Below are 24,482 nucleotides of genomic sequence, written 5' to 3' on the forward strand. Positions count from 1 at the left end.
CAAATCTAAAGGAAATTCCTAAGATCCAACTAGCAGTCAGCTTAATGACAGGAAGTCAGAATAGCTTTTTTTGTTACTGCTAGTAAAGAAAATAATAGGCTACTTAGTAACTATGCAAGGGCACTTAAAAGAACTGTCCACCAATTTCTTCAGGATTCCTTTGAAAGAAGCATGAAGGAAAATTAATATATATAAGAGGCTGTAGCTTTCCAAACATTACCTCCAAAAGTGCAGTTCAAATCCTTCACATTTTTCTTTGCATTTAAAACACGGAGCTCCAAATCCTTGCTCATGACCTAAGCCCATCTGTTAAAGGAAAATAAAAAGTGTTTAAGTAGTGTACATTTCTTTAAAATCTATAAAATGTCAATAAATTGCTTTTCTAATTTCACTTATCACTTCCTCCGATTGCTGTCAAACAAATCATAATTTTGAGCGTGACATTGTTTTGCAATGACAATAACCTCCATGTAGATGGTAACTCCAAGTACATACATAACACACTTTTGTTCTGACTTTTATAGTAAACATGAGGATGTAATTGTATAGAGAAGTTCGAATGCAATGCCTTTCTCTATTTGGTAACTACATGCCCTCTATAAAACAGGTACAGAGAGCAATCCTAAAGTTACAACTAAGAAAGCAAACCTGGCACAGATAATATACTTTGAGGCAAATAAGCAATATGTGAAAAGTTTGACGAGTCATGATTAAGTTAATATAATACCACTAATCATTATTTCAAATGATGATTATAACAGGTAATAAGAACAACAGCCAACAACAAGAGCAACTGAGAACCAGGAAGAAAGACAAGCATTTATCTTATTGGAATTTTAAAGTATCTCTGAAAATGCTGATCAAGTAGTCAACATAAACTTAGGTGTTTTGCATGTGGCTGACCCGGGTTCGATTCCCAGCATCCCATACGGTACCCTGAGTACTGCCAGGGGTAAATTCCTGAGTGCAGAGCCAGGAGTAACCACTGTGCATCGCCAGGTGTGACCCAAAAAGGGGGTGGGGGGAATTAGGTATTTAAGAGATGACATGAAATTCATTAAGGCTTTGGAATTTGTTTAGCACCCAAATGTTGATAATGACAGAGGAGAACTGAGTCCAAGACCACGTTGTTAATGAGGCCTGTGTGTTCTTTCGGGAGTGGGAGGGCTTCCAAGCACTGCTCAGAGAGCCAGGGCCAACATCCCCCCATTAGAGCAATTCTTGGAAAGACAAGCCGTCAGTTCAATGCACGGGCCTGAGGATGCCATGCTGCTTGGGGCCTGTGGTGCTGAGGATGGGGCCCTTCCAGGGCTGTGCTCAACAGTCTGGACACCATGTGGTCCCAGAACTAAAGCCAGGCTGGCACACACCCTAACCACGCTACTATCTCCCAGCCCCCAGGCCTGTGTTCTGGTGTCTTGAGTGGAGTGTATGGGATTGAAATGCTGTTGTTACTAATAAAACCATTTATTTTCCTTTTACTATGTGAAATAATAGCTTTTGGGAGCATGCTGAGTCAGGACCCAAAGAGAAGAGGGGAAGAAGGTGCAAAATGGAATAAAAAGTCTACTAAGGTCTTTCACCCATTACTGACAATAAAGTTAAAGAGATCAACTGGCGTTGCATTAGCTCACTGGCAAATTACTGGTAAATACATTATTCTATATTTTACACAGTGCATCAATAGCTGCAGAATTCATTACTGGGTAGTGCTAGAATGAAGAGTTCAAGAAGAATTTTTTTTCCAGTGGCAAAATTCTGTAACTTTTACCAAACTGTATTTGTCATTTTACAATTGAAACAAATTGTAACTTGTTATCTGAAATACAGCTAACCCATGCCCTGGAGTTTAAATGAAGTCTTCCCTCCTCTTGTTATGAATGTTACATATTTTGTCTTAACTAGGACATATTCAGAGGACTAGTCAGCCCACTGCCTGCTCAGAAGAAATCCCCATTATGTGAGTCAGACCACCTCCAACACCCTGTCCCATGGAAACCAGCACCAACAGTGACTTTTATCCTTTGCCACGTCTCCACTATCCATTTTCCAAAGAAATGAAATTCTCTAAATCATACTTTAACACCAATGACTTTAAAAAAAAAAAAAGCAAAACTCTTTCCTTGTCACTGATGTGAACTGTGATCATGGGAATAAATGGGACTACACAAGAGACAGAGGGAGGCTGGTTATCTCAGCTCTGGTCCTTACTAATTTAAAGAGACATGGGGGTACAGTGCCACCCAGCGTGACGAGTGCATCAGAAGCCTGATGGTGCACGTCATCTCTTACTATTCATAACAAGCTTGGGACAGGGTGGTGGTGGGAAAATTCGAAATAATGGTGGTAGAAAGGTGTAGTGGTTGTGGGATTGGTGTTGAAATGTGGAACGTATAAAATTATTGTGAACGACTTTATGAAAATAAAAGTAAAAATATTAAAAAGTAATGTAGAGTTCATGCCTGCTTCAATCAGCTTAATCAGTGGCTGAATAAACAGCAGTACTCCCACATTAAAAAAAAACGAAGGAGACTTGCTTTGCTTCTGGATGACAGACAATAAGCAGAAAACTACCCCAAAACCCAGGGTGTGAGCGAGCAGCACTGTGCTACTGGGTCAGACCTCCACAGAGCATGCAGCAGGCTCTGCAATTTACTCCAGAGTTCAGGCTCATTTCTGATTCCAGGAAAAGTACTAAGGCACCCCTTGTGCTCTCTGTAATGCCAAACTGTAAATACAATCTGGGATTCACTTTGCACTTAGAAACAGAAAATACAAATCTGTAAGGGAGGTTGAAAACCTGCTATTGACAAGCACCAGCAAATGCAGCAAACAGGAGGAAGCATGCTAAAGACACAGGGACACTGGAAGCAGAGGCTGTGGTGGGCCCTGAGACTAGTTTAAAAGCACCTGGCAGGTAACAGGCCAAGCCAAGGTGGGATCTTCGGTCCCTTTCTTGAGGAAGAAATAAATCTGGAGTATTTGGCACGTCCTAGGTCATCTTCTCTGATGTTTAACAATGAAGGCATTTCTTGTGCTGGAAAGATATTATTGCAGGTAGGGCACTTGCCTTGCATGTGACTGACCCAGGTTCAATCCCCCAGCGTCCCAGATGGTCCCCTCAGCACCACCAGGAGTAATTCCTGATTGCAGAGCCAAGAATAACACCTGAGCACTGCCGGGTGTGGCCCCAAAACAAACACAAAAACAAAGAAGGCATTCCAGGCAACGGAATGGGGTTGGGGGGGGGGGCAATAGCACCCCTCAGCTCAGCAAGCTACGCTCTTCTGTAAAGCAGGAGACAGACTCTGAGAAAACCTGTAATCCGAGAAAATGCCCTAGAAAACTCAGAAAGTGCCACTCCGGGGTTTTTCAACCCCTATGGGCTGGCTGGCCAAGAATGGAATCTCCTGAGAGGCTCCTCTCCACCATGGCCCTAATCTGTAAGTGTAGTATCCCTTTTATACAGGGAGTGAGGAACCCCAGAAAATATCAGTGAGTAAAAATGTAAATGAGTGGAATGAGGTCATGGCAATATGATACACTTGTTCCTGTGATAAAAACCCTGGAAGTGGTTAATTAAAAACAAACACTCAAACAGAAAAGACAGTCTTTAAAACCCACACTTAAGGTTGAATAGTACAGTGAAAAGGCGCTTTCCTGCCTTACACACAGCACACCTGGGCTTTTACCTTACACACTGAGAATTAGGTTCAATCCCCAGCACCACAGATGGTTCCAAGCCCTCCAGGAATGATCCCTGCCTGAGCACAGGGTCAGGAGGAAGCCTGGAGCACAGTCGGAAATGGCCCCCAAACAGAAGCAAATGAAGAAATATGAAAATTGAATTCTTGAATGATGTAAGCAAGATATGTAAACTGTATGCAACTTACCCTGGGAATTAGAATTAGCTGTAGTGGTATAGTAAACAAACAATAGAGAATTCCATGGCTATAGACTCAAAAGAAGTTAATCAGAACCAGTCATGTAAAAAGATCACTTTAAGAAAATTAAAACAATTGTGATTAACAGAATGCTATTACCAAGTTTCAGTGATAGTCAATGCCACTGTCCTTCCCTGTGCCTTATGAATAAAGAAAATTAACTAGATCAACTCCAAGATTCCTTCTGATTCTAAAAGTATAGCTTTAATTCGTATTTTAGGCTTAAGTTCACCTCAGTCTTGTTCAGTACGGTCATGTTCCCAATGTTTACTAAATAGAAAATAGTTATTTCTGAGAACAAACATAATGTGGTTCTTCTAAAACAATTCTTTGGGATTAAATGTGGAAGGTGTTTATTTGTCTATTTGTTTTAGGATCATATTTGGTATGATAGCTACTTTCTGCTTCATGCTTGGGGGTAGAGGGTTATTGCTCCTGGCAGTGCCAGGGGACCTTGGTGCCAGGGATTGAACCCAGGCCTCACACATATAGAGCATGCACTTCAGCCTTTAAGTAATAGCAAAGACTTAGATGAATGGTTTAGAAAGGAAGATCAGAAACAAAACTTTAAGGTTTTAGAGGCTGAGACTCAGCTCCGTTGCATGTAATTATTTCAATAGCACGTGTGATACAGAGTCAACACGGGGTCCTACACACCTGTTTTTAATAAGTGCCCAAGTCCCAAAGCATTCTACTTCATATAATTTTAGCAACGCATTCTGGCAAGCATGAATACAAGAATACAACAAATTAGAATTTATTTTTCAGTATCCAAGAAAACAGGTCCTCTGGGCTGTTTCTGAAAATCTACAGTAAAGCTTTAGAAATACATGTCAAAGACTTCTAAACAAATAAATTCATTATGAAACACTGGTCATAAATAAGACTTTCTAAACATCCTAACAATAGGCTCCAGACCCTGAACTCAAATTCCGAGGATGTGTGCTCTGTAGCACCCCTTTATCTCCTGCCTATTTTGGAGTCACTGTCACTGTCCTCTCATTGTTCATCGATTTGCTTGAGCGGGCAAACGTCTCCATTTTGAGACTTTTCGTTACTGTGTCTGGCATATTGAATATGTCACAGGTAGCTTGCCAGGCTTTGCCGTGCGGGTGAGATACTCTCAGTAGCTTGCTGGGTTCTCTGAGGGGGTGGAGGAATCGAACCCAGCTCGGCCAGGCTGGCTGCATACAAGGCAAATGCCCTACCGCTGTGCTATTGCTTTAATTTTGGAGTAAGAAATAAAAATGGGATCAATTTCTCCATATTTATAATTTCAGGTAACTAGATAGTCTGGCAGCACTTCAAATGACCCCTTTGATCCAGGAAAGGGTAATGCATATCAGATATTTTAAAGAGAAATAAAGAGAAGGATAAGGAACATCTGGTATTTCAAACATGGTCTGAGTTGATTTGGAAATAATTTGGGTCTGGAAGATATTATGCAGTATTCAGGGTGAGATCATCTGATTCATGGTGTTTTCATAACCAAGTTTCCCTCTGGAAAAAGAATCATATGTGGTTACTAAACAAGCAAGTGGTACTAAGGCTTTAATCATCTTGGAATGAAGCTGACCAAGGTGGATAACATAAAATATACATCTTTCTGTTTTTCTCAGTCTCTCCCTGTGCATGTCCATCATACATATGCATAAACATAGTTCATGTAACAGTCAAACATTCTCTTCAGAGAGAACAAGGGGGAATGCCCTGCCACAGAGGCAGAGTGGGATGGGGGGAATGGGGGATGGGGGTGATGCTGGGACCCGTGGTGGTGGAGGATGGGCACTGGTGGAGGGATGGGTACTTGATCATTGTATAACTGAAACCCAAGCACAAAAATTTATAAGTCTATAACTGTACCTCATGGTGTTTCACTAATAAAAAAATAAATAAAAAATTAAAAAAATTAAAAAAATATTCTCTTCATAGAAATTCATAGATGTTCTTCATAGAAATTCATCCTCTAGAGAAAGGAACTACATTTCTAAACAAATAATTCCTCTTGGCATATGGGTCTCTTAGAAACCTACTGTCATCTGGGAAATTCCCTCCCACCAAATCATCACAGTTTTATTAGTGTAACAGACTTTTGGATTGTTTGCTGAGTGTGCTGCCTTTCTATTCAATGTCTATCAAGATTTTCAGTACCAAAATAATAGTAACAACAACAATAATAGTAATGAGGGGTCCTTCACGCCCAACCAAGGCCACGAGTTGTCCCCCAAAAGTGGCTTTCCGGCATGGCCATGGCACCAGAGGCACACAGACCTAATCCAGAGCCAGCAGTTTGCAGCAGAAATGTGAATGGACTATGAGTTAAACTACAGCACCATGAGCCTCCCACCCTGGGAGGGAAAGGGTGTCTGTCTCTTCCGCCTTTTTCCCCTGGCAGTATGGCGGCTACTGCCTCAGAGCCTATTGGAAAGCCAGGTATGAGCCAGCAGTCATGGGGCAACTGCAGCCTCATGGGATGGGGAGCGGTACCAGCTCGTCCTTCACGCCCTACCGAGGCCAGGAGTTGCCCCCCATGAGCGGCTCTCTGGCACGGCCATGGCACCAGATGCAGAGAAATCAATCTCGTAATTATCCGGCTCTTGGCAGAAATCCCTCCAAACTTAATTAGTAAAATATCAGAAATCCAAAATCGCCAGGCCATGATATGGTTTTCATAACCAGCAAAAGAAAAGAAATTATTTCACAGTGCCTTTTCAGCAGTTCTGATTGTTGGGGGGAAATTCCAAATAATAATAGTGCATCTTTTGTCGAAATAATGAATGCAATCAAAGTGGAGAGATAGTTAAATAGAAATTATCTGCCTCACAGTCATCGGGAGGGGTGGGGGGAGTATACTGGGATTCTTGGTAGTGAAAATAACTACCAAGATGAAGGGAAGGGTGTTTGATCATTGTATGACTGAGACTTAAACCTAAAAGCTTTGTAACTTTTCTCACGGTGATTCAATAAATAAATTTAACAAAAAAAAATAGTAATGAGGGTGGTCGGTTACATTAAAAAGAATAAAACTGATTTAGGGGCTAGAGAAATTGTGCTGCCACACCTGGTTTGATCCCTGGCACTGCATAAGTCTCCATACTGTGTAGGAGTGAGTCTCGAAAGTAGGCTGAGAGAGAGAGAGACAGAGAGAGAGAGAGAGAGAGAGAGAGAGAGAGAAGAAAAGTGCCTGCCGTAGAGGCGGGCTAGGGTGGAGGGGGGGGCAGGTAGGGAGGCTGGTGGGAGAGAAACTGGGGGCACTGGTGGTGGGAAATGTACACTGATGAAAGGGATAGGTATATGGGTACTGGAACATTGTATGACTGAAACCCAATCAAGAATAACCTTTTTACTGTGTCTCACAGTGATACAACTAAAAAAATAAATAAATAAATAGGTTCACTCCTGTGTGTGGCCAGGTGTGGCCCAAAAACACAAAACAACAACCAGATTGAAGTATAAAACAGAAACTCTTAAACCGATTACGCCCGCCAACTTCCTTAAGTGAGACTATAAAGATCTAACTTAGTGATTCAGAGTTATTATTAATCATTCCTATTAAAATTACGGTATCATTTTATTTGCTCTGAACAATGCAAACTTCCCCTTGACATTTAAGTTTGCAAAATATAAGAAAAAAATGAGGAAACACCTGTCACTTTGCACGGGTGTGCGGGGTCTCAAGCTCTCCTCATCCTTGTCTATCCAGATCATGCTTCTAGTCTCCTGGATCTCATCCCAAAAAACTTCATTCTGTTCCCTCATCTCCACTCCAAATTGTGTTCTAATTTTCTATCATATCTGCCTGGGACCAAACCATGCAAACTGATGGCTCAACCTGTGCATGATGCACTGTTGCTTCTCAACAGTAGGCTTACTATAAGAGACAGCATCCCCCTGGTTGGATGCTTCCTAAGAGGTCAATGAAATTCGGGGGTCCTCGAATGTGGCTCTGCCCTTGATCTTGGTACAAATTCTATAATTTACTTAAGAAAGAATACACTATGACCATCATCTGCATTAGAGTCAATCTCTATTAAGATTACATTTTGAATGCCTAAGATTTATAGAAATTCCCAAGAGCTGTATTACTATTTATTTTGTTATTAATAATTAATAAATAATAATTAATAATGTTTTGTTATTATTAATTGATCTCTAACATAGCCTCTTTACCCCCAAAACACATAAAAAGAGCTCTGAAAGGGGTAGTGATGATAAAAGTCAATAATATAATTACTGAGCACATATGTTCAAGCATAATTCCTAAGAATTTTACATGGATCATCTCATTTTATCCTCAATCTTATCATCTGAAGTAATGATATCTGTATTCTCATCTAGATTAAGAAACTAGTGCAAATTTCTTGACTTGGCCAAGGCCAGTGGCATTGCAAAATGCCTATTCATACACACTAGTACCTAAACATTGATTACAAGGAAGAGAGATATTGGATGTTAGAGAAATATTTTGTGAACAATCTCAAGACACAGGAAGAAATAGCATTCTAGACTTAAGACCAAAGAAGTATAGCTGCAGGACTGTGTAGTGATCAGTTATGAATCTGTACTTGTGAGAACCTCCTATGGAGAAGCGAACAGGAATCAGTATTGACTGCATAGCCTCAGATCCACTTTTAAATCTCTTCAGCTGTTCAGTGCTTAAAATAAGAAATCAGAAATCGTACATGAATCTGTATCATAAAGTTCATGATAAATAACCACATAGTTTAGTCTGTCAAGAAATTAAGGGGAACAAGTGATCTGACAGCCTAAATGGTTTACAAAAAAAAATTACATCCTGAAGGGACTGAATCAATCTTCCTGGAACTTGAGTGAATTAGACAGACGACTCCCTCTCAGTGTGCCACTATTACTTAAGGCATGTCCAGTTAAGTAGGCCAGTGACCCAGGGACCACCACAAAGCCAGTTTATCTCCTTCAATCTAACATGTAACCAAACCAGCACATTACCTAAGACAGATACACAACCTCAATAATTCTGCTAACATACTTGATAAAAGTTCAAAAAACACTGCTGTTTTTCAGAGATAAAACAGTAAATCTTAATTTCAATACAGTATCTTGAAGCATTTCTAAAAGTCCATTTTCTTAGTGAGCACTAGTGTTTGTAAGGGTGTTGGTGGTAATATAAATAATTCAACCACCACTAGTGAATATGTTACTGACTGGGCCATAGGTAAAGGTAAAGGTAAAGGCCCTCCCGTTGATCGTCGATTTGCTCGAGCGGGCCCAGTAACGTCTCCATTGGAGACTTTGTTGTTACTGTGTCTGGCATATCGAATACTCTCGGTAGCTTGCCGGGCTCTCCGAGAGGGGCAGAGGAATCGAACTCGGGTCGGCCATGTTGGCCGCTTGTAAGGCGAACGCCCTACCGCTGAGCTATTGCTAGTAAATAGGGAGCTTAGCTTGCACACAGTACTACGGTCCTATTTCCAGCACTGCAGAGGATCACCCAAACCCCGTCCATCTCCAGCACAGGTAGGAGTGGTTCCTGAGCACAGAGTCAGGAGTAAGTCCTGAGTACCACTGGGAGTGGACCAAAAATTAAACAAACAAATACAGATGTCACAGTTACTGCTAGGCACAACACACAAATCATTTAATTCCAAAGTATATTAGAAATGTTATCAACCCTATTCCATAAATAAGGAAACTATAATTTCAAAAGATTAATTTGTCTCAGAGTGCCCAGCAAGTGACAAAGCTAAAACCTGAATCAAGTCCTTTCTAAATCAAAATATTGAACTATAAAATTAACTACAGTTACGTTTGGGGAGATGATCCAAAATGAGGCTTTAAAGATGACATAAATAATATTCATTATATATAATTTCTCTAGGAAAAAATTCTTATCTTAAAAGATTGGTCACCTCTCAGGATCACCTTCTTCCCACACAAATCTAAGACATCACTCATCTTAGATTTGTGTAACACTGAATGTCTGCTCATCAGTAACGGTCTTTCTGTCTCTGTCTCCCTCACTCACTCTCTCCCTCTCTCCCTTACCTCTTTCTCTTAAAAGCAGTGGATATGAGTTCAGTTAAATTTCCACCATCCTAATACAAAATATGTTTCAATGTTGCAATAATTTAAAATGTTCTGAAACAATAAAATACAAATTCAATCTCAAAACTGAGGACTGTTATTCAAAAACATATAGACTTATTACTTGTATTTGATAATTATTTGCTAGATTATATAGAAGATTTAATATACTTATGTCCTGGAAAAAATTGAAATTCTCTGATTGACTTTCAAATCAATAAATTCCTGGATTAATGATTGAAAACTCCGTATGGTTACACATAAATTAAAAATTGGGGGACTCAAAATAAACATTGAACATCCCACTTTCTGTGAGGCAGTTGGAAGTAGCTTCACTGGCTGAGGCAATTCAGAATTTTTGCAAGATTGCAATCAGAATTGGCGAGGGCTTCAGCATAATCAGGCTAAGAGGGGTGACCGGTGTTTGAACTCTCTCACATGCATGCCTTGGGATATGGCAATCAGTTTTCTCCAAGGAAAGTGATCCCAAAGAGAGTGAGAACACCCAAGAGAGAAGCTGTGGTCTTTAACAACATAAGTGAGAAGGGACACGCCATGATTTCTGCCACATTATTTTCTTTGGTGTCAATGGATCAAGTTCTCTCTGCATTCAAGGGCAGCGCAATACAGGATGAACTGTAGGGGTACTCAGTGGGGCCGTCCAGAGCAGTGCAGAGCAGAGCCGGCCACAGGAAGGCTTGGAAAGCACGGGTCTGCCCCTTTGTTTATAACCGCTGTGTACAGACATGTAGGAAGACCAGGTACCAGCCTGCAGGTGCAGAGAGGTTGGCAAATACTGCCTACCATTTCTGGCTCTATTTTAAATGGCCTCCTCTGGATCTTTTACTTTGAGAAAGACAATGCAGGCTGACAAAAATGGGACAAGTTACAGGCCATGATCGCCGTTGAAATCACTTAAGATTTGTTAATAATGCCATATGACTATTAACTATCGAGTGACTTGAAAAACCTTACACCAGAAGGTAATGCAGGATTTCTGTTACAAGAATTTAGATTACTGAATATTTGTTTGGTCCTGTGTCACTACCTTCACAGCTGGCGCTAAAGAGTGGAATGGCCATATACCAAGGTGGCTCTAAAACTCTGCAGTCCAAACCTTGATGCTGTCACCGTTTTTGCCAGTCTTAAGATATAGTAACATGATCTCTGCAGAAGCAGCCTGTTATAACAGATGGGTGAGGGTGTGGGAAAGTTATTTCAATTAAGTGATTTATCACTCTATTCCCTCAGTCAGCGCACATGCAGGTGAGGAGAGCAGTCGTGTCCTCAGGGAGTGGAGAATGAAGAGAAAGGCCGCTGCAGCAGCCAAGAGAGAGCCATCAGAGGCGGCTCCCAGGGGAGCAAGCGGGTGCCTGGGGACTGAAGAGGAGGGCCTAAGTGGAGAGAAGGCCCAGGAAGAGCGGGTGGGAGGAGGGGTGCAGGGCTGACACTCTCGTTTTGCACTTTTGCCCAGGACTAGCCTATGTGGCACTTGAGACAAAATGAAAGCCTTTGAACACCTGCGCGCCTCAGATGCTGGGGAAGGAGGTGAGAGCTGCCAGAAGTCCACTGCCGCCTCTTCCGTTGACATGTCTCATGCAGATTTTGTTTATGTCCTGTTCACTTACACTGCCTAGTCTTTTTACACCATCTCTGACTCTAGAAAAGAATGTTCACGTGTTCAAGTGGTGTGCCATATAAGCATGACAAGTTTCAACCAACTTTTTACCCATCTTTCACTTTTTCACCTACGAGAAACGTAGTTTAGACGTGCCGTTCTATATTTAGGCTACAATCCAAGGATTTTCAGCTACTGGAAGTTTAAGTCACCACTATTTCTTCTACTGATTCGAAGGAAACAGACGCCTTTTGAACACACATACACCAAAATTTTTATGATAATAACCAAATTTTAATTTGTATAAAATGTACCAATTTAATTTGTGTATAAACTTAACTTTCCTTTATCTCGATGAAATAACAAGTCAAAAAACAAACATGAGAGCGGCTGGAGCAATAGTACAACGGGTGGGGCATTTGCCTTATATGCAGTCAACCAGGGTTCAAACTCTTGTTATTCCTTAATGGTCCTCTGAGCATTTCCAGGAGTGATTCCTGAGTGCAGAACTAGGAGTAACCCCTGAGCATAGCTATGTGTGCCTGCCACCAAAACAAACAACAAACCGAACATGAGAACTGTTTAGATTAGAAAGTTCATTCTCATAAAACTAATATGCTGTCCAAGTAAGTACTGTGTCCGGTTTCTGTATTCTCTCAGATGTAGAGAAGTACATGTGTCATGAGACAATCGAGAGTAGAAAAAGCCTTTTCTGAGACACTTTTCCTAGCTGTCACAAGGAGGGGCTGAGATGACTGACACCTTAGTAATACTGGCACTGTGATCTCTTCCCTCAAAAAACACCCTTAACTGTAGTGGCTTAAGGCAACAACTATTTATTCTGAGTTTTCCTTTTTTTTTTTGTCACACCTGGAAGTTCTCAGGGATCACTCCTGACGGGCTTGGGGGACCATATAGGTTGCTCAGAATTGAACCCAGGTTGACCCTGTGCAAGGCTAGCACCTGACCCACTGTCTGCTGTGCTATCTGGAGAAGTTTCTGCCTCAAAACAAACAGAATGATTAGATTGGGGAGGGGGCAGTTTGCTGAAAAATCAAGCAATGGTTATTGTAAGGTTGGTTTCCTCTTTAGCCTTGATAGCGGAAGACTTTTAATTCTGGAATATCAGTAGTTTGTGAAGTGGAATACTCCTGATAGAGGAGAGATCTTAAGGAAAAAACAAATTTAATCCCCCAAATTTAATAATTTTACTCGAGGATATTCAAATTCTTCATTTCTGCACTATAGTATTAAATAGTCTCAGCCTTGCCTCATTTATGATCACTATACTTGACTTCTCCCCTCAACTTTTGAGACTGGTCTTTTAACAGCTAGGGTGCATGCAGAGATTTCAAACGCAGTTGGCAGTTAGACACACCCTTGGGTGTTCCAGCCTTTTCAAGGCATCCAGGGATCTAATGAGGAAAACCAATCATTGTGCCAAGCCCACTACATCAGCCTGGCCCCAAGTCCTCTAACTCAAGAAAGGACATTACCAATTGGTGTATAAATAGGAATCAAGATATCTAAAGACAGTTCCTCAGCAATAAGCCAGGCTCCAATATTCAGTCTAGCAAAAGATTTCCTCGATTCAAATCTCTAATTTGGGAATATCATAGATTACCACAGATCATATGTACTTTGCCTTTCAGAGGAATCAAAACTGAAAATGTTAGTGCTGTACTTTGGGAAAACTACAGATCACCACAGTTCATATACTTTGTCTTTTAAAAGAATCAAAACTGAACGTATTTATGATAAAAACACCAAGAATTTTCTAACTTTTCTCAGTCTTGCTCCTTTGGTTCAAGTTATTTATTCTTCCTAGAATGTCTTCTTTGCTTAATAAAACATTACTTATTGTATAGGAGTTAAAGAATTGTTTCCTACATAATATACCCTCTACACACCTTCATAGGAGTCTTTTGTCTCCTGTAAAGTTTTAATATTGTTAGCCCAGCAAGCTACCGAGAGTATCTCGCACACACAGCAAAGCTTGGCAAGTTACCTGTGACGTATTCAACATGCCAAACACAGTAACAAGTCTCACAATGTTACTGGGACCGTTCGAGCAAATTGATGAACAACAAGAGGACAGTGACAGTGACAGTATTCCTATCATTACAGTGCTACTCAAAATTTCAGGCTGCCTAGGTAATTAGCAGCACGGGATGACCCACATAAAGAAATCTAAAACAATCCAGAACAATTAATTATTGACAGTAATGTAACGTCTGTCACTCAATTTTTTTCATTTATTTTAGTATGCTTTCAAGGTCAGATTCCACCGATCTTCCTGCAGTAACCTACGCCTCAGAGACCTGGACCCTATGAAGACAGGATGAGAACGCTATTTGGGTCTTCCAAAGAGGAATCAAAAGAGCTATGCTTGGAGTATCACGCTTCACTCAAGTGAGAGAAGGAATCTGGAGCTCCAACCTCCATGGACAATCAAGAATCAGGGATGCTGTCTCATTTGCCAATGCATCAAAAATCACATGGACTGGATACGTAATGTGATTTGGAGACGACCGCTGGACTAGAGCCGTTACTGACTGGATTCCAGGGGACGTCAAAAGATCGCGTGGCCGCCCACCTATGAGTTGGTCAGACTTCTTCATCAAGACCCTGAACGAACAGTTTGAGGCTCTTCGTGTTCCTGGAGCAAGCAGATGCCACTGGGCTACACTAGCACGTGACAGGGGTGAATGGAGACATTACTGGCACCGGCTCAAGCAAATCAATGAGTAATGGGATGTCAAGTGATCAAGTGATGGTTCTACAACACTGATATTTTGAGCAACACTATATTACAGAATCTATTTCACTGTAGCCAGCATTGCAGTCAATTTGCAGATCTGTTTTGCTTACTGTTCTACTTACCTGTCTACTACTACCTTTGCTCTGACAACATAATGTTCAGGGCAAGAAGTAGTTCAAAGGAAGTATTGATACATAAGAAGGTTAGTGTAGACTTACACTTAAGTCCCAATTAAAAATTTTTCTATGACAAAAAATAACATTTGTACAGTGACCAAACATTTTTACTGTGAGCCAGTACCCCATAAACAAAAGAGCAAACTTATTATCTTTACTTATGGCTCAGTCTATGTCAAAACTGTCAGGATATTGTGCTCACGGAAATAAATTCACTTAACACCTGTGTGATCATTTTGCAAAGAAAAAAGATCACTTTATCTTCAAACAAAGTAGGGCCTAGTTCAATGGCCTATGGACAAGAAGTCCTATCTGCCAGACTTTCAGTCTCTTTTTACATTAGGCTTTGTGTTCACATAAGAAGATATGTGATAATATGAGACTGACACCCAAGGACAGTAGAGACAAGGGCCAGGAATACTGCTCTCTAGTTGGAAGCCTGCCTCATGAGCTGGGGGAGAAGGCAGCTGGAATGGAGAAGGAATGACTAAGTCAATGATGGTTGGAGGGATGGTTTGGGATTGGAGATGCTGAAAGCAGATAATGGACCAAAAATGATAGCCTCTCAGTATCTGTATTGCAAACCATTATAATGCCAAAAAGTGGAGAAAGAGAGTAGAGGGGAAATTGTCTGTCACAGAGGCAGAGGAGGGTTGGGCTGGGAGTGGGGGATTCTAGGGACATTGGTAATGGAAAATGTGCACTGGTGGAGGGATGGGTATTTGATCACTGTATGACTGAAACTGAAACATGAAAGCTTTATAACTGTATCTCACAGTGATTCAATTAAAAAAATAATAAATATGGTATGTGAATGTCTCTATAATAGACACTGGCTGAACCATTAGTGAGTTAGGGATTACTCAGCATTTCAGAGATTCAATATCATGAAGTTGTAGTAGCTTTCCTGAAACATGAGAGCTCATTCTCTGTGAGCCTCCCATACAGCTCTCAATTCAAGCCTTGCTCGAGAATCCTATACCTAGCATATCACACACAAAAGAGTAAGTGAAATTGGCAATCCCTATAGTCGCCTTTAAAAATGAGCAAAACAATAGCAGTGGTACCTGGACTCAACCAATTAAGAGTTTCAATGGATTATAGATTCACTGTGACAAAAACATGAACTACTTCCACAGGAGTTTCCTTAAAGTATATCTAATGAGTCTCTTCTGATTCTTTCCTCTTATCACTTTGTTCTTTTCTGATACAATTTTGTCACAAGAAAAGAATACTGATGATGGTGGTGGGTTAAGAAGGAAGTAAAAGGAAAGTACATGTCATTTTAGGGTCACAGCATGAACTTACAGTAATTGGGGTCACTCACCCTCTTCTCTAATTCCCCATTATGTAAGTGAGGAGCTGGGTGTGGATAGGGAACCTAAGAAAAATGAAACAAGTAAAACTAAGTTTGAGTGTTGCTGTTTTGCTCTCAGTGGGGCTGGAGATGGAACCCAGGCCCTCACACATGCAAGGCAAGAGCTCTACTGCTTGAGCTACATCTCAAGCAGGGATTGGCATTTTCCTGTAGGAGAATGAAGAGTGGAGGCTGGACAGCTGAAAAGCATAACCTGTAAATTAGTCCCCTAATAATCCTAGTCAATAGAGCTTAAGGGAAATCTTAGTATAGGGTTACTTACTCAAAAGATACTCAAAGACCAAAGGTGAGTTTATCAATTACTAAATTATCTCTCCTTAAAATTTTGAAAATTGTGTTTAGAAGCCTATTTTCAGTTTCGTTAGTCTTTTTCACAATTTTCCTTTCCTCCAAAAGTTGACTGTAAAATTTGTAATTCTTGTGTTCTCTGAATATACTGGGTAAGAAAAAAAATAATAATTTCCTGTATGTACTGTATGTTACTGATTAGAAACCATAGTTTCTGCTACCATGGCAGCAGTTACCAAACAAAAATTAGTAATGACTGCAAACAGGAAACACAACCCAACAATGACTCTCATGTAAGGTATTTATTATCAGTAAGTAAATTCATCTGTGTACTTTGTACATCTGTAGATTTTTATTTTAGTAAATCAATTTATAAGCTTTTCCACATTTTAATATATAAAACCTGCTTTCTCATTTTGTTTGCATTTACCATTAAGATAAACCCTTAATAACAAAATGTTCATAACCAGTAACCAATTCTATGATTCAGCACTAAAATAGCTCATTCTCTGCGTTCGAAATCTAGCTTACTGATAATATGTAGAGTTCAATAATAGGTACGAATGTAGCTATGTTTACTATCATTTACTTTTATTTTCTATTTTCTCTCATTCCTCACAATGGAGCAGTAAGTTCTATGGTGTAAGTTATCCTGTTTGTTGTTGACACTATACCCCCAGATTCTAGAACAATCCTTAGCAAATAAGCACTCCTTAACTTTTTAATAAATCCACTCAATTTGGGGAGTTATTAACTTTTAGAAAATCAATAAAAGCTACATTATTGTTCATTTACTTGTACTTAGATAACTAGAGAAATCATAAATTACTGTTAGATTTTCCCCATTGTTAATAGAGCAGCTTAAACCTTTGCAGCTTCATTACACATATTTCAATTAAACTTAATTATTTAAATGCCATATGAAAAAGAAAAATGTGTTAGGTTAAAAAGAAAGTATTCAAGGGGCAGAGAAACAGTACAACAGGTAAGGCATGCCTTGCATTTGGTGGACTGGGGCTTGGTCACTAGCACCACATGTGTTCTGCCAGAAATGAGGACAGAGACAGGAGTCCACTCGAAGCAACATCACTTGTGTCCCCCCCCACCCCTGACGCCGGCAAAGAAATTATTCAATTTAGTCTATAGGTTTTCTCACGAAAGTATATAACATTTATATACTATGCCATTAATTAAAACTACGCATATTCATGGGCTGGAGCGATAGCACAGTGGGTATGGTGTTTATCTAGCACGAGGCCGACCTGGGTCTGATTTCCCTGCTCCTCTCGGGGAGCCGGGCAAGCTACTGAGAGTACCCTGCCCACACGGCAAAGCCTGGCAAGCTACCCGTGACGTATTCGATATGCCAAGAACAGTAAAAACAAGTCTCAATGGAAAAGTTCCTGAGCCCACTCGAGCAAATCAACGAACAATGGGAGGACAGCGCTACAGTGTTACACATATACATGTATTTTTATTGAATACTAGTTTATTAACAAGCTGTCACACTTGCAAATAAAAATATATACACATTGCACTATGCTCATGAGCAGAATTCTAGTTTCCATTCATCAACAAAGACTGACCCCTTTGACCCTATTTATCCACCAACATTTTCCTTTTACAAAAAGTTTTTTCTTTAATCTTCTAAGTCTTTGTTTTGTTTGCAGGTTTGTTTTCTTTTTTCTTCCAGAACAGTGAAATCGTATTGAGTTTGTCTTTCTCCTTTTAACTTTACAGCAGGTGTGATTTTTTTTTAATTAATTGTATAGGGGCAACACCCAGCAGGGGGTGGGGGAAGCACACATGGCCACTCCCCCAGATGTCAGGCCTTAGGGTGTAGGGCTGCCAGCTCAGGGCTTTGGACTGAGTGTGTCCAGGACTGAATCATCACTTAAGAAACCTGCAACCTAAGTAGGGAATCAAAAAAAAGTGATGAGGGGCCAGAGAGATGGCACAGCTGATGGGGCCTTTTCCTTGCATGCAGTCAATCCAGGTTCAATCCCAGGCATCCCATATGGTTTACCGAGCACCACCAGGGGTGATTTCCTGAGTGCAGAGCCATAAGTAACCTCTGAGCACTGTCAGGTGAGGCTGAAAATAAATAAGTTAAGGTAAGTGTCTATGAGTTTCGGGTAAGGTGCTTTGGAAGTTCTGCAGGAAGGTATTTTACTTTTAGCAGAGAAGAAAGATTTTCTGAAGATCACTGCTATTTGTCAAGTAGGGGTAGACATCTTAAAGGTAAAGTAAGATCTTAGCGCTGTATTTGAGCAAGCAAAGCTTGGAGGTAAGGTGATGCTACACAGCTAATAGCCAGCAGAGATATAAACCCCAAATTCTAGTTCATAGGATAGCATAAAGGAATAAAATCAATAGAAAACCTACTACAGTTCTATTCAGACCAATATTCAGGGCAAGTTAGAGAAAGTGACTTTTTCATATCCAATTAATGTAATGAATCACACCATGGGTTACAAGAGATAAAAGCCCCGCTGAGGACCACTTTACTTTCTTCTGCACTGTTCCGAAAGACAGAGTAACTGCTTCTAAGGCAGAGCTATGGCAGTCCCCTGCCCTCCCATTACCCCCAGACTTGTCAATGATTCGCACAGCAAGCAGGGCTTCAAGCAGAGAATTTAACTGTAGATTTGAGCATCCAGGTCACCAGTTATTTGCCTTTTCCACTTCAATCAGAGGGCACCAAAGAGAAAAGGCTCATTCTAATTTCTAATAGAAATCCTCTTTATGGTTCAGTTATCACCTGCTTTCACTATATACACATATACATAACGTGAACATGTGAACAAACAAGTGTGAACACCAAGAAAATAGATTTCCAGTGACCTGTAATCTCACAAGTGCATCTCATCTTCTAAAAATAAAAGAAACAGTCTTAAGAAAAATATGCAAGATGTTGGACAGATCAAAAGACGAAGGCCAGAATGGCAAAACATGAACGAGGTGTAAAATTAAAAAGTGCTGCTGCAATTCCTGACAGTATAAGGAAATTTACAAAGTTCACTTTTCTCTGGTATGGTTTGCGAGTTTTTCGGTTTTTTTAAGAGGATTCTCATGGGAGAGTGAGAATAAAGAGAGAGAAAGGAAAGGGGAGAACAGCTGGCTGTGGGCCATAACATCGTTTACAGCAGAATGAGAAACTCACTCTCTGCTTCTCAAAAGCTATTGTTTTAATTTTTCACTTCCAGGCAGACACAGGGACTCCTGTGCAGTTAATTACATGAAGACAGAAAACATAAGAAAGAGATCTAGGAAACTCAGGGCTAAGACATAAAAATCAAATTCTACTATAAACAATGGTTAAGACTTAAAAAAAAAAAAAGCAACTCCTCTATAACCACACTAGCTCCCATATCCTAGCAATAGTCTGCTCACTTCAAACAGAACAGAATTCACATAACCATAAAAATCCTTATCCTTCTAAGAATGGTTTTAGCTGGTAATTAATCCAAGTTAGTGAAAATTATGTGATCACCAAATTCCCCTTAATAAACCAAGCATTCTTTCATCTATTTAGTTTCTTGTAGAACAATCATTTTTCTTTTTGTACAAAATAGTAAAGAGAAAAATCATAGTCTTCCATTGGCCAGAGGGAAATTCCTTTGGAAATCAATAGCTGTATAAGGATTTCAGAATAGGGGGTGGGGGTGGAGAACCCTATCTTGGTTTTACTGACACGGCTGTTTCAGTTCCAATGTCAGTTCCAGCTTTTGGAAAGGTGTATCCAAAATAGTAACTTTTCTTCTATATGTTCCCCAAATCAGAAACAAGGGGGGAGGAACCATCTAAGAACCCACCAATCAAGAATGAGAAGATTCTACTGTTAGATCAGAAATAATCTCAAGAGTCGTCCTTCTGTGTTAGAAAACAATTCCTAAAAGGGATGCAGAATATTTTTTAAGATTATGGCCAAATTATGAATCATCTGAAATCTCAGAACTCTTAGCACTGCATGACTTTTTGTCAAATCTATAGCCCATCAGCTCTGTCCAAAGCTCGACCAAGCATGGTTAGTAGTCAAACTGTACATTTTTGGCATCTTTTAGTATTTTCCAACTTACTGCATGGGAATCTGTCCTCAGAATCAACAATGATTTACAGGGTCATAAAACAAGGATCTGCTTTTGTCCCAGAATTATCTATAAAAGCTTTAAATTTATGGAATCCTACTTTGAGGGAGGGGTTGGAGAGCATGCAGAGAGGAAAGGAAGTGAATGAGTGCATTTTGGTTGAAGAGAGTAACTTTTAAAAGTAAAGGGGGAAAGGTAAGGAAGAAAGACAGAGAAAAAGACAGGGTGAGGGGTGTCTGCCATGATAGAGGTAGGCTGAGGTGGGGAGAGATGGCAAGAGGAAAACTGGGAACACTGACGGTGGGAAACGTGTGTTGGTGAAGGGATGAGTGCTGGAACACTGTATGTCTGAAAACCAATCATGAACAACTTTATAACTGTGTATCTCACCGTGATTCAATTAAAATTTAATTAAAAATTAATTTAAAATAAAGGGAAAATGGAGGAGGAAAATTTACACCTACACCTAGTGCATTATAAATCACAATCCACACTTTGAAACTAAGGAAATTTTTTATAAATGATATCCCCTTACAAGCGTATTTGATTCTTAATCCCCAGAATTACTACTCAGTCTCAATTCCAAAATCACTTGTCCTGGACTTTTCACTTTAAGTCGTTTGTTTTCTGGAGCAGTTTTGGTTGACAGCAAAACTGACAATGTACATAGTGTCTAAATATACATACTCCCCATACCCATCAATCTCTCCCAGTATAAATACCCTAAAAATGCCCATCACTAAACAACTTTTGAACTTCATTTCTTTTCCCCTAAGAGATGCTGAGTTATTAAGATACATTTTGAATCAATATACATAAGCACAAACAGGTTTCCTAAGACTTTAGGCAAGTGCTAAATTCAGTTGCTATCACCCCACTGAAAAACTGAAATAAACACTGCTCAACAGAAGACTAACAAAATTTGTCCTAGCGGCAAGGAAGACTAAACAAAAAAGTACTAGTGACCATTAAAGAATAATATCCTTTTTTAAAAGATTAAAAAAAAAACACTAAATGGGAAGATAGTAAACTACAATCTTTATATACCCTTAGTAATACATAGTTATCCTGTCCTTGGATTTCCTTTTTTAATGATAAACTTCACTCATAAAGGATGAATTATTTTTTCCCATAGGACGTTTCCATTTTTTTTAAGAGTTTATGAGCCAAATACATTGCACATGCGTGTACATTTTCAAAAACCTGCTTCTATGGTCATGAAACAGAAAAATAATGTTCAAGCCGATGAAGGAAGAGCAACGTTGGCAAGCAGAGCCAGAAAGAGAAGAGGGGTGGGAGAAAAAGGTTCTCTCCACGTTTCACCCGTATCTCTGCAAAACTTCCTTCCCCATGCAATGGGCCGAGGCAAGCTGCAATACACTGCAGAGCACAGTAAGCAAAGTACCATGAGCACTCCGGAGCGTGATACCTTGCAGAAAACACTCCCGCTGGGGAAATGACACCAGCATTCTTTCAGAGTCACAGTCTAGTCCCCATCCTGCCCTTCCTCCCAAGAGACCAGAGGCTTCTCCGAGCCAAGGAAGGGTTCAGGTGGGACCCAGGAGGTGGGGATGGTGGAGGTCTTAAAAGCTGCAGGGGGACCGCCGGGTGAGGGAACGCCTCCGGGGGTCCCCTCGAGCACTGGGTGGCATCCTCCCTTGGGAGCCAGCTGCCAGGCAGGGGAGCTCAGAGAACTCTCTCAAGAGGAAGACAGACCCTGGACAGTCAAGCCAAAAAACGGAAAAGAAGAAAGATCAGCCACCTTTTGGCATTCTCGACAGCCTTGGGCAAGAGGACAAGAGGACGGACAACTCTTAAAGTCTACGCTGTCACCGTCGCACCGGCTCCCCCCAAACCACACGAAACTGAATCCCCGTTGAACTTCCTCCAGGAGGAAGAAAAGTGTCAACGTCCCCCTCTTCCCTCCGTCCGAGGCCCCGCCGCGGCTCTTCTGGGCAAGGGCACGACCAAAGAAACGTCTTAGGGGCGACTTTTCCGACACCTTCAACGGCACCGCGCCCGCCCCGGCTCGCGCCGCACCTCCCATCCCCCTTCTCTCTTTCTCTCTCTGGGTTTTTTTCCAGCCGGACCCGCTCGGTCCCGCCTCTCTACCTGGGAAGGGTGGGTACCGGGGTACCGGGAGCCCTGGGGGTGACGGACCGGCTCGCGCCCCCCACCCCGGCCGCCCCGCGCGCCCGCCCGGCCGCCCGCAGCCCAGGGAGGGGCGGCACAGCCCGCGCAGGTACGCCCCCCACCCCCCAACCCCCACCCTCGCCCTACCTTCTTCACTTTGCTCTCCAGGTCCATGCTCTTCCGTCAGAAGGATTCTTTCTCCCGTCCGTGACCTCACGCCAAGATCATCCGGCGTCCAGCTCCGCGGCGGGTACCGGGAGGGAGGTGCTGGGCACGCGAGCGCCGCTGCCGTAGCTACTCAGCCGGCGCCGTCGAACTTCCGCAGCCCGGTGGTGCGGCCGCCCGCCTGCGGCGTGGAACCGGGAACAAAGAGGGCCCGGCAGCCAATGGCAGGCGGGCAGCGCGGGGCGGCCACCAATCACCGAGCGCCGCACGCACCTTCGCGGGCCCCCGGGCGGCGCCGGCAAGGTGAGGGGCGGGGCCGCGTCCGGGGCGGCGCCCTCCTGGGAACGCTCCCCCCCCCCTCTCGGAATCAACGACCTGCTTTGCGCCCTAGCGGTGGACTCAGCGCCCTTGGGCTCTAAGAGCTGGGTCCCTGTCTTGTCACCCACCTTCTCCTCCCCCCAACCCCACCTCCCTTCCGTATGAGGAAGCGCTCTTTCTAGTCTGGCAGCTTATTTTGTATATATGTGATCTCGAGAGTTAACTTACCTCCTACTTGCTCCTTGGGTTTTCAAGGCAAAGAGATTAAAAAAAAAAAATTCTGGATTTGGTCTTTTTCCCCCAATGTTTTCCTCCTCCAATGTTGCAAGACCAAGCAAGGAACCTCAACTCTAGCCTCTCAGTATCTGTATTGCAACCAATTACGGTTTGCATTAATAGAGAAGAGAAAGAGAGAGTAAGAAGGAAGTTGTCTGCCCTAGATGCAAGGGGAAGACCAGGAGGGAGATATACTGGGACATTGGTGGTGGAAAATGTACAGTGCTGGAGGGATGGCTGTTGGATCATTGTATGACTGGAACTCAAACATGACAGCTTTGTAACTGCCTCACAGTAATTAAATTAAAAAATGAAAAATAAATTATATACTTTGGAAAGCCTTCAATAAGAAAAATACAAATTAACAAATAAAAAAATAGTAAAATACAGAGATTACTTAAAATTTTACCAAAAAAAAAAAATAGAGACCTCATCTCACATACCTTCAGTGTTTTCTGAGCAGGCCATCTTTTTTTTTTCCCAAACAAGCAATGATCCCAATTATTGCAGAAGCAGTTGTGTCTTTCTCTTAGAAGAAAAGATTTGCCTTGATGAGTGAAATAGTAGACCTCCTGTCTGAGCAATGAAAGTTTCGCAGGTATAACTCGCACAAACACAACTCAGTTGGATCTGTTTTATGACTTTACACAGACACAATTGCAAGTAATGTCATTGTATTGGCAGACCTGGAAAGAATCCGAAAGATTACCAAGTCAAGCCTTCTTACTGGGCAGGAAACTGAGGGCCAGAGAGGTTCATGGATGTGATCAATTTCATAGTCTCTGGGTACAGAACTAGTGCCAATGAGTCTAAACATCTGTCTTCAAAGTGTTTGGAACTGAAAAGTGGCATTTAGATGAAGTAACGGAATTTTTTTCCAGTTTGTGATGATGACAAAATGTTGGAATAGTCAGACAGCCGTTGACCTCTAAATTTGTTACCTACTTTTTAAAAATGTGAAATACAAAACACTCCATGATACTGACTTTAGCAGTCTTTAGTGATTTGACTCCATCTGTAAGGAAAATAAAAGCAAAAGTAAACAAATGAAATTACATAAAACTATAATGCTGCTGCAGCATAGAAGATACTATCACACTTTAAACAAAAAGACATTCTACGGAAAGGAAGAAAATATGCGCAGACCATGCATCTGACAAAAGGTTTATATCCAGGATATGTAAAGAACTCAGAAAACTCAGCAGCAGCAGCAACAACAACAAAAAAGAGAAACGCTGAACAAACACTTCACTAAAAAAGATATGCATATCTCT

The 24,482-nt window shown here is 41.3% G+C and overlaps 1 protein-coding gene across 1 annotated transcript in view; it reads right to left on the reverse strand.

The window, feature by feature from the left end:
• TES (testin LIM domain protein) overlaps positions 1-22,776 on the reverse strand; it is a 37,890-nt gene extending 15,114 nt beyond the window's left edge. Inside the window, exons 1-2 of the mRNA XM_056118236.1 lie at positions 22,597-22,776; positions 221-306 (exon numbers count right to left, since the gene is read on the reverse strand). Of these exons, the coding sequence (XP_055974211.1) occupies positions 221-306; positions 22,597-22,623 (113 nt within the window). The 5' untranslated portion in view covers positions 22,624-22,776. The remainder of the gene's footprint in view (positions 1-220; positions 307-22,596) is intronic.
• Between the last annotated feature and the right edge of the window lie 1,706 nt (positions 22,777-24,482).

The sequence above is a fragment of the Sorex fumeus genome, unplaced genomic scaffold (genome assembly GCF_029834395.1).
Source record: "Sorex fumeus unplaced genomic scaffold, SorFum_2.1 ptg000037l, whole genome shotgun sequence".
NCBI lineage: Eukaryota > Metazoa > Chordata > Mammalia > Eulipotyphla > Soricidae > Sorex > Sorex fumeus.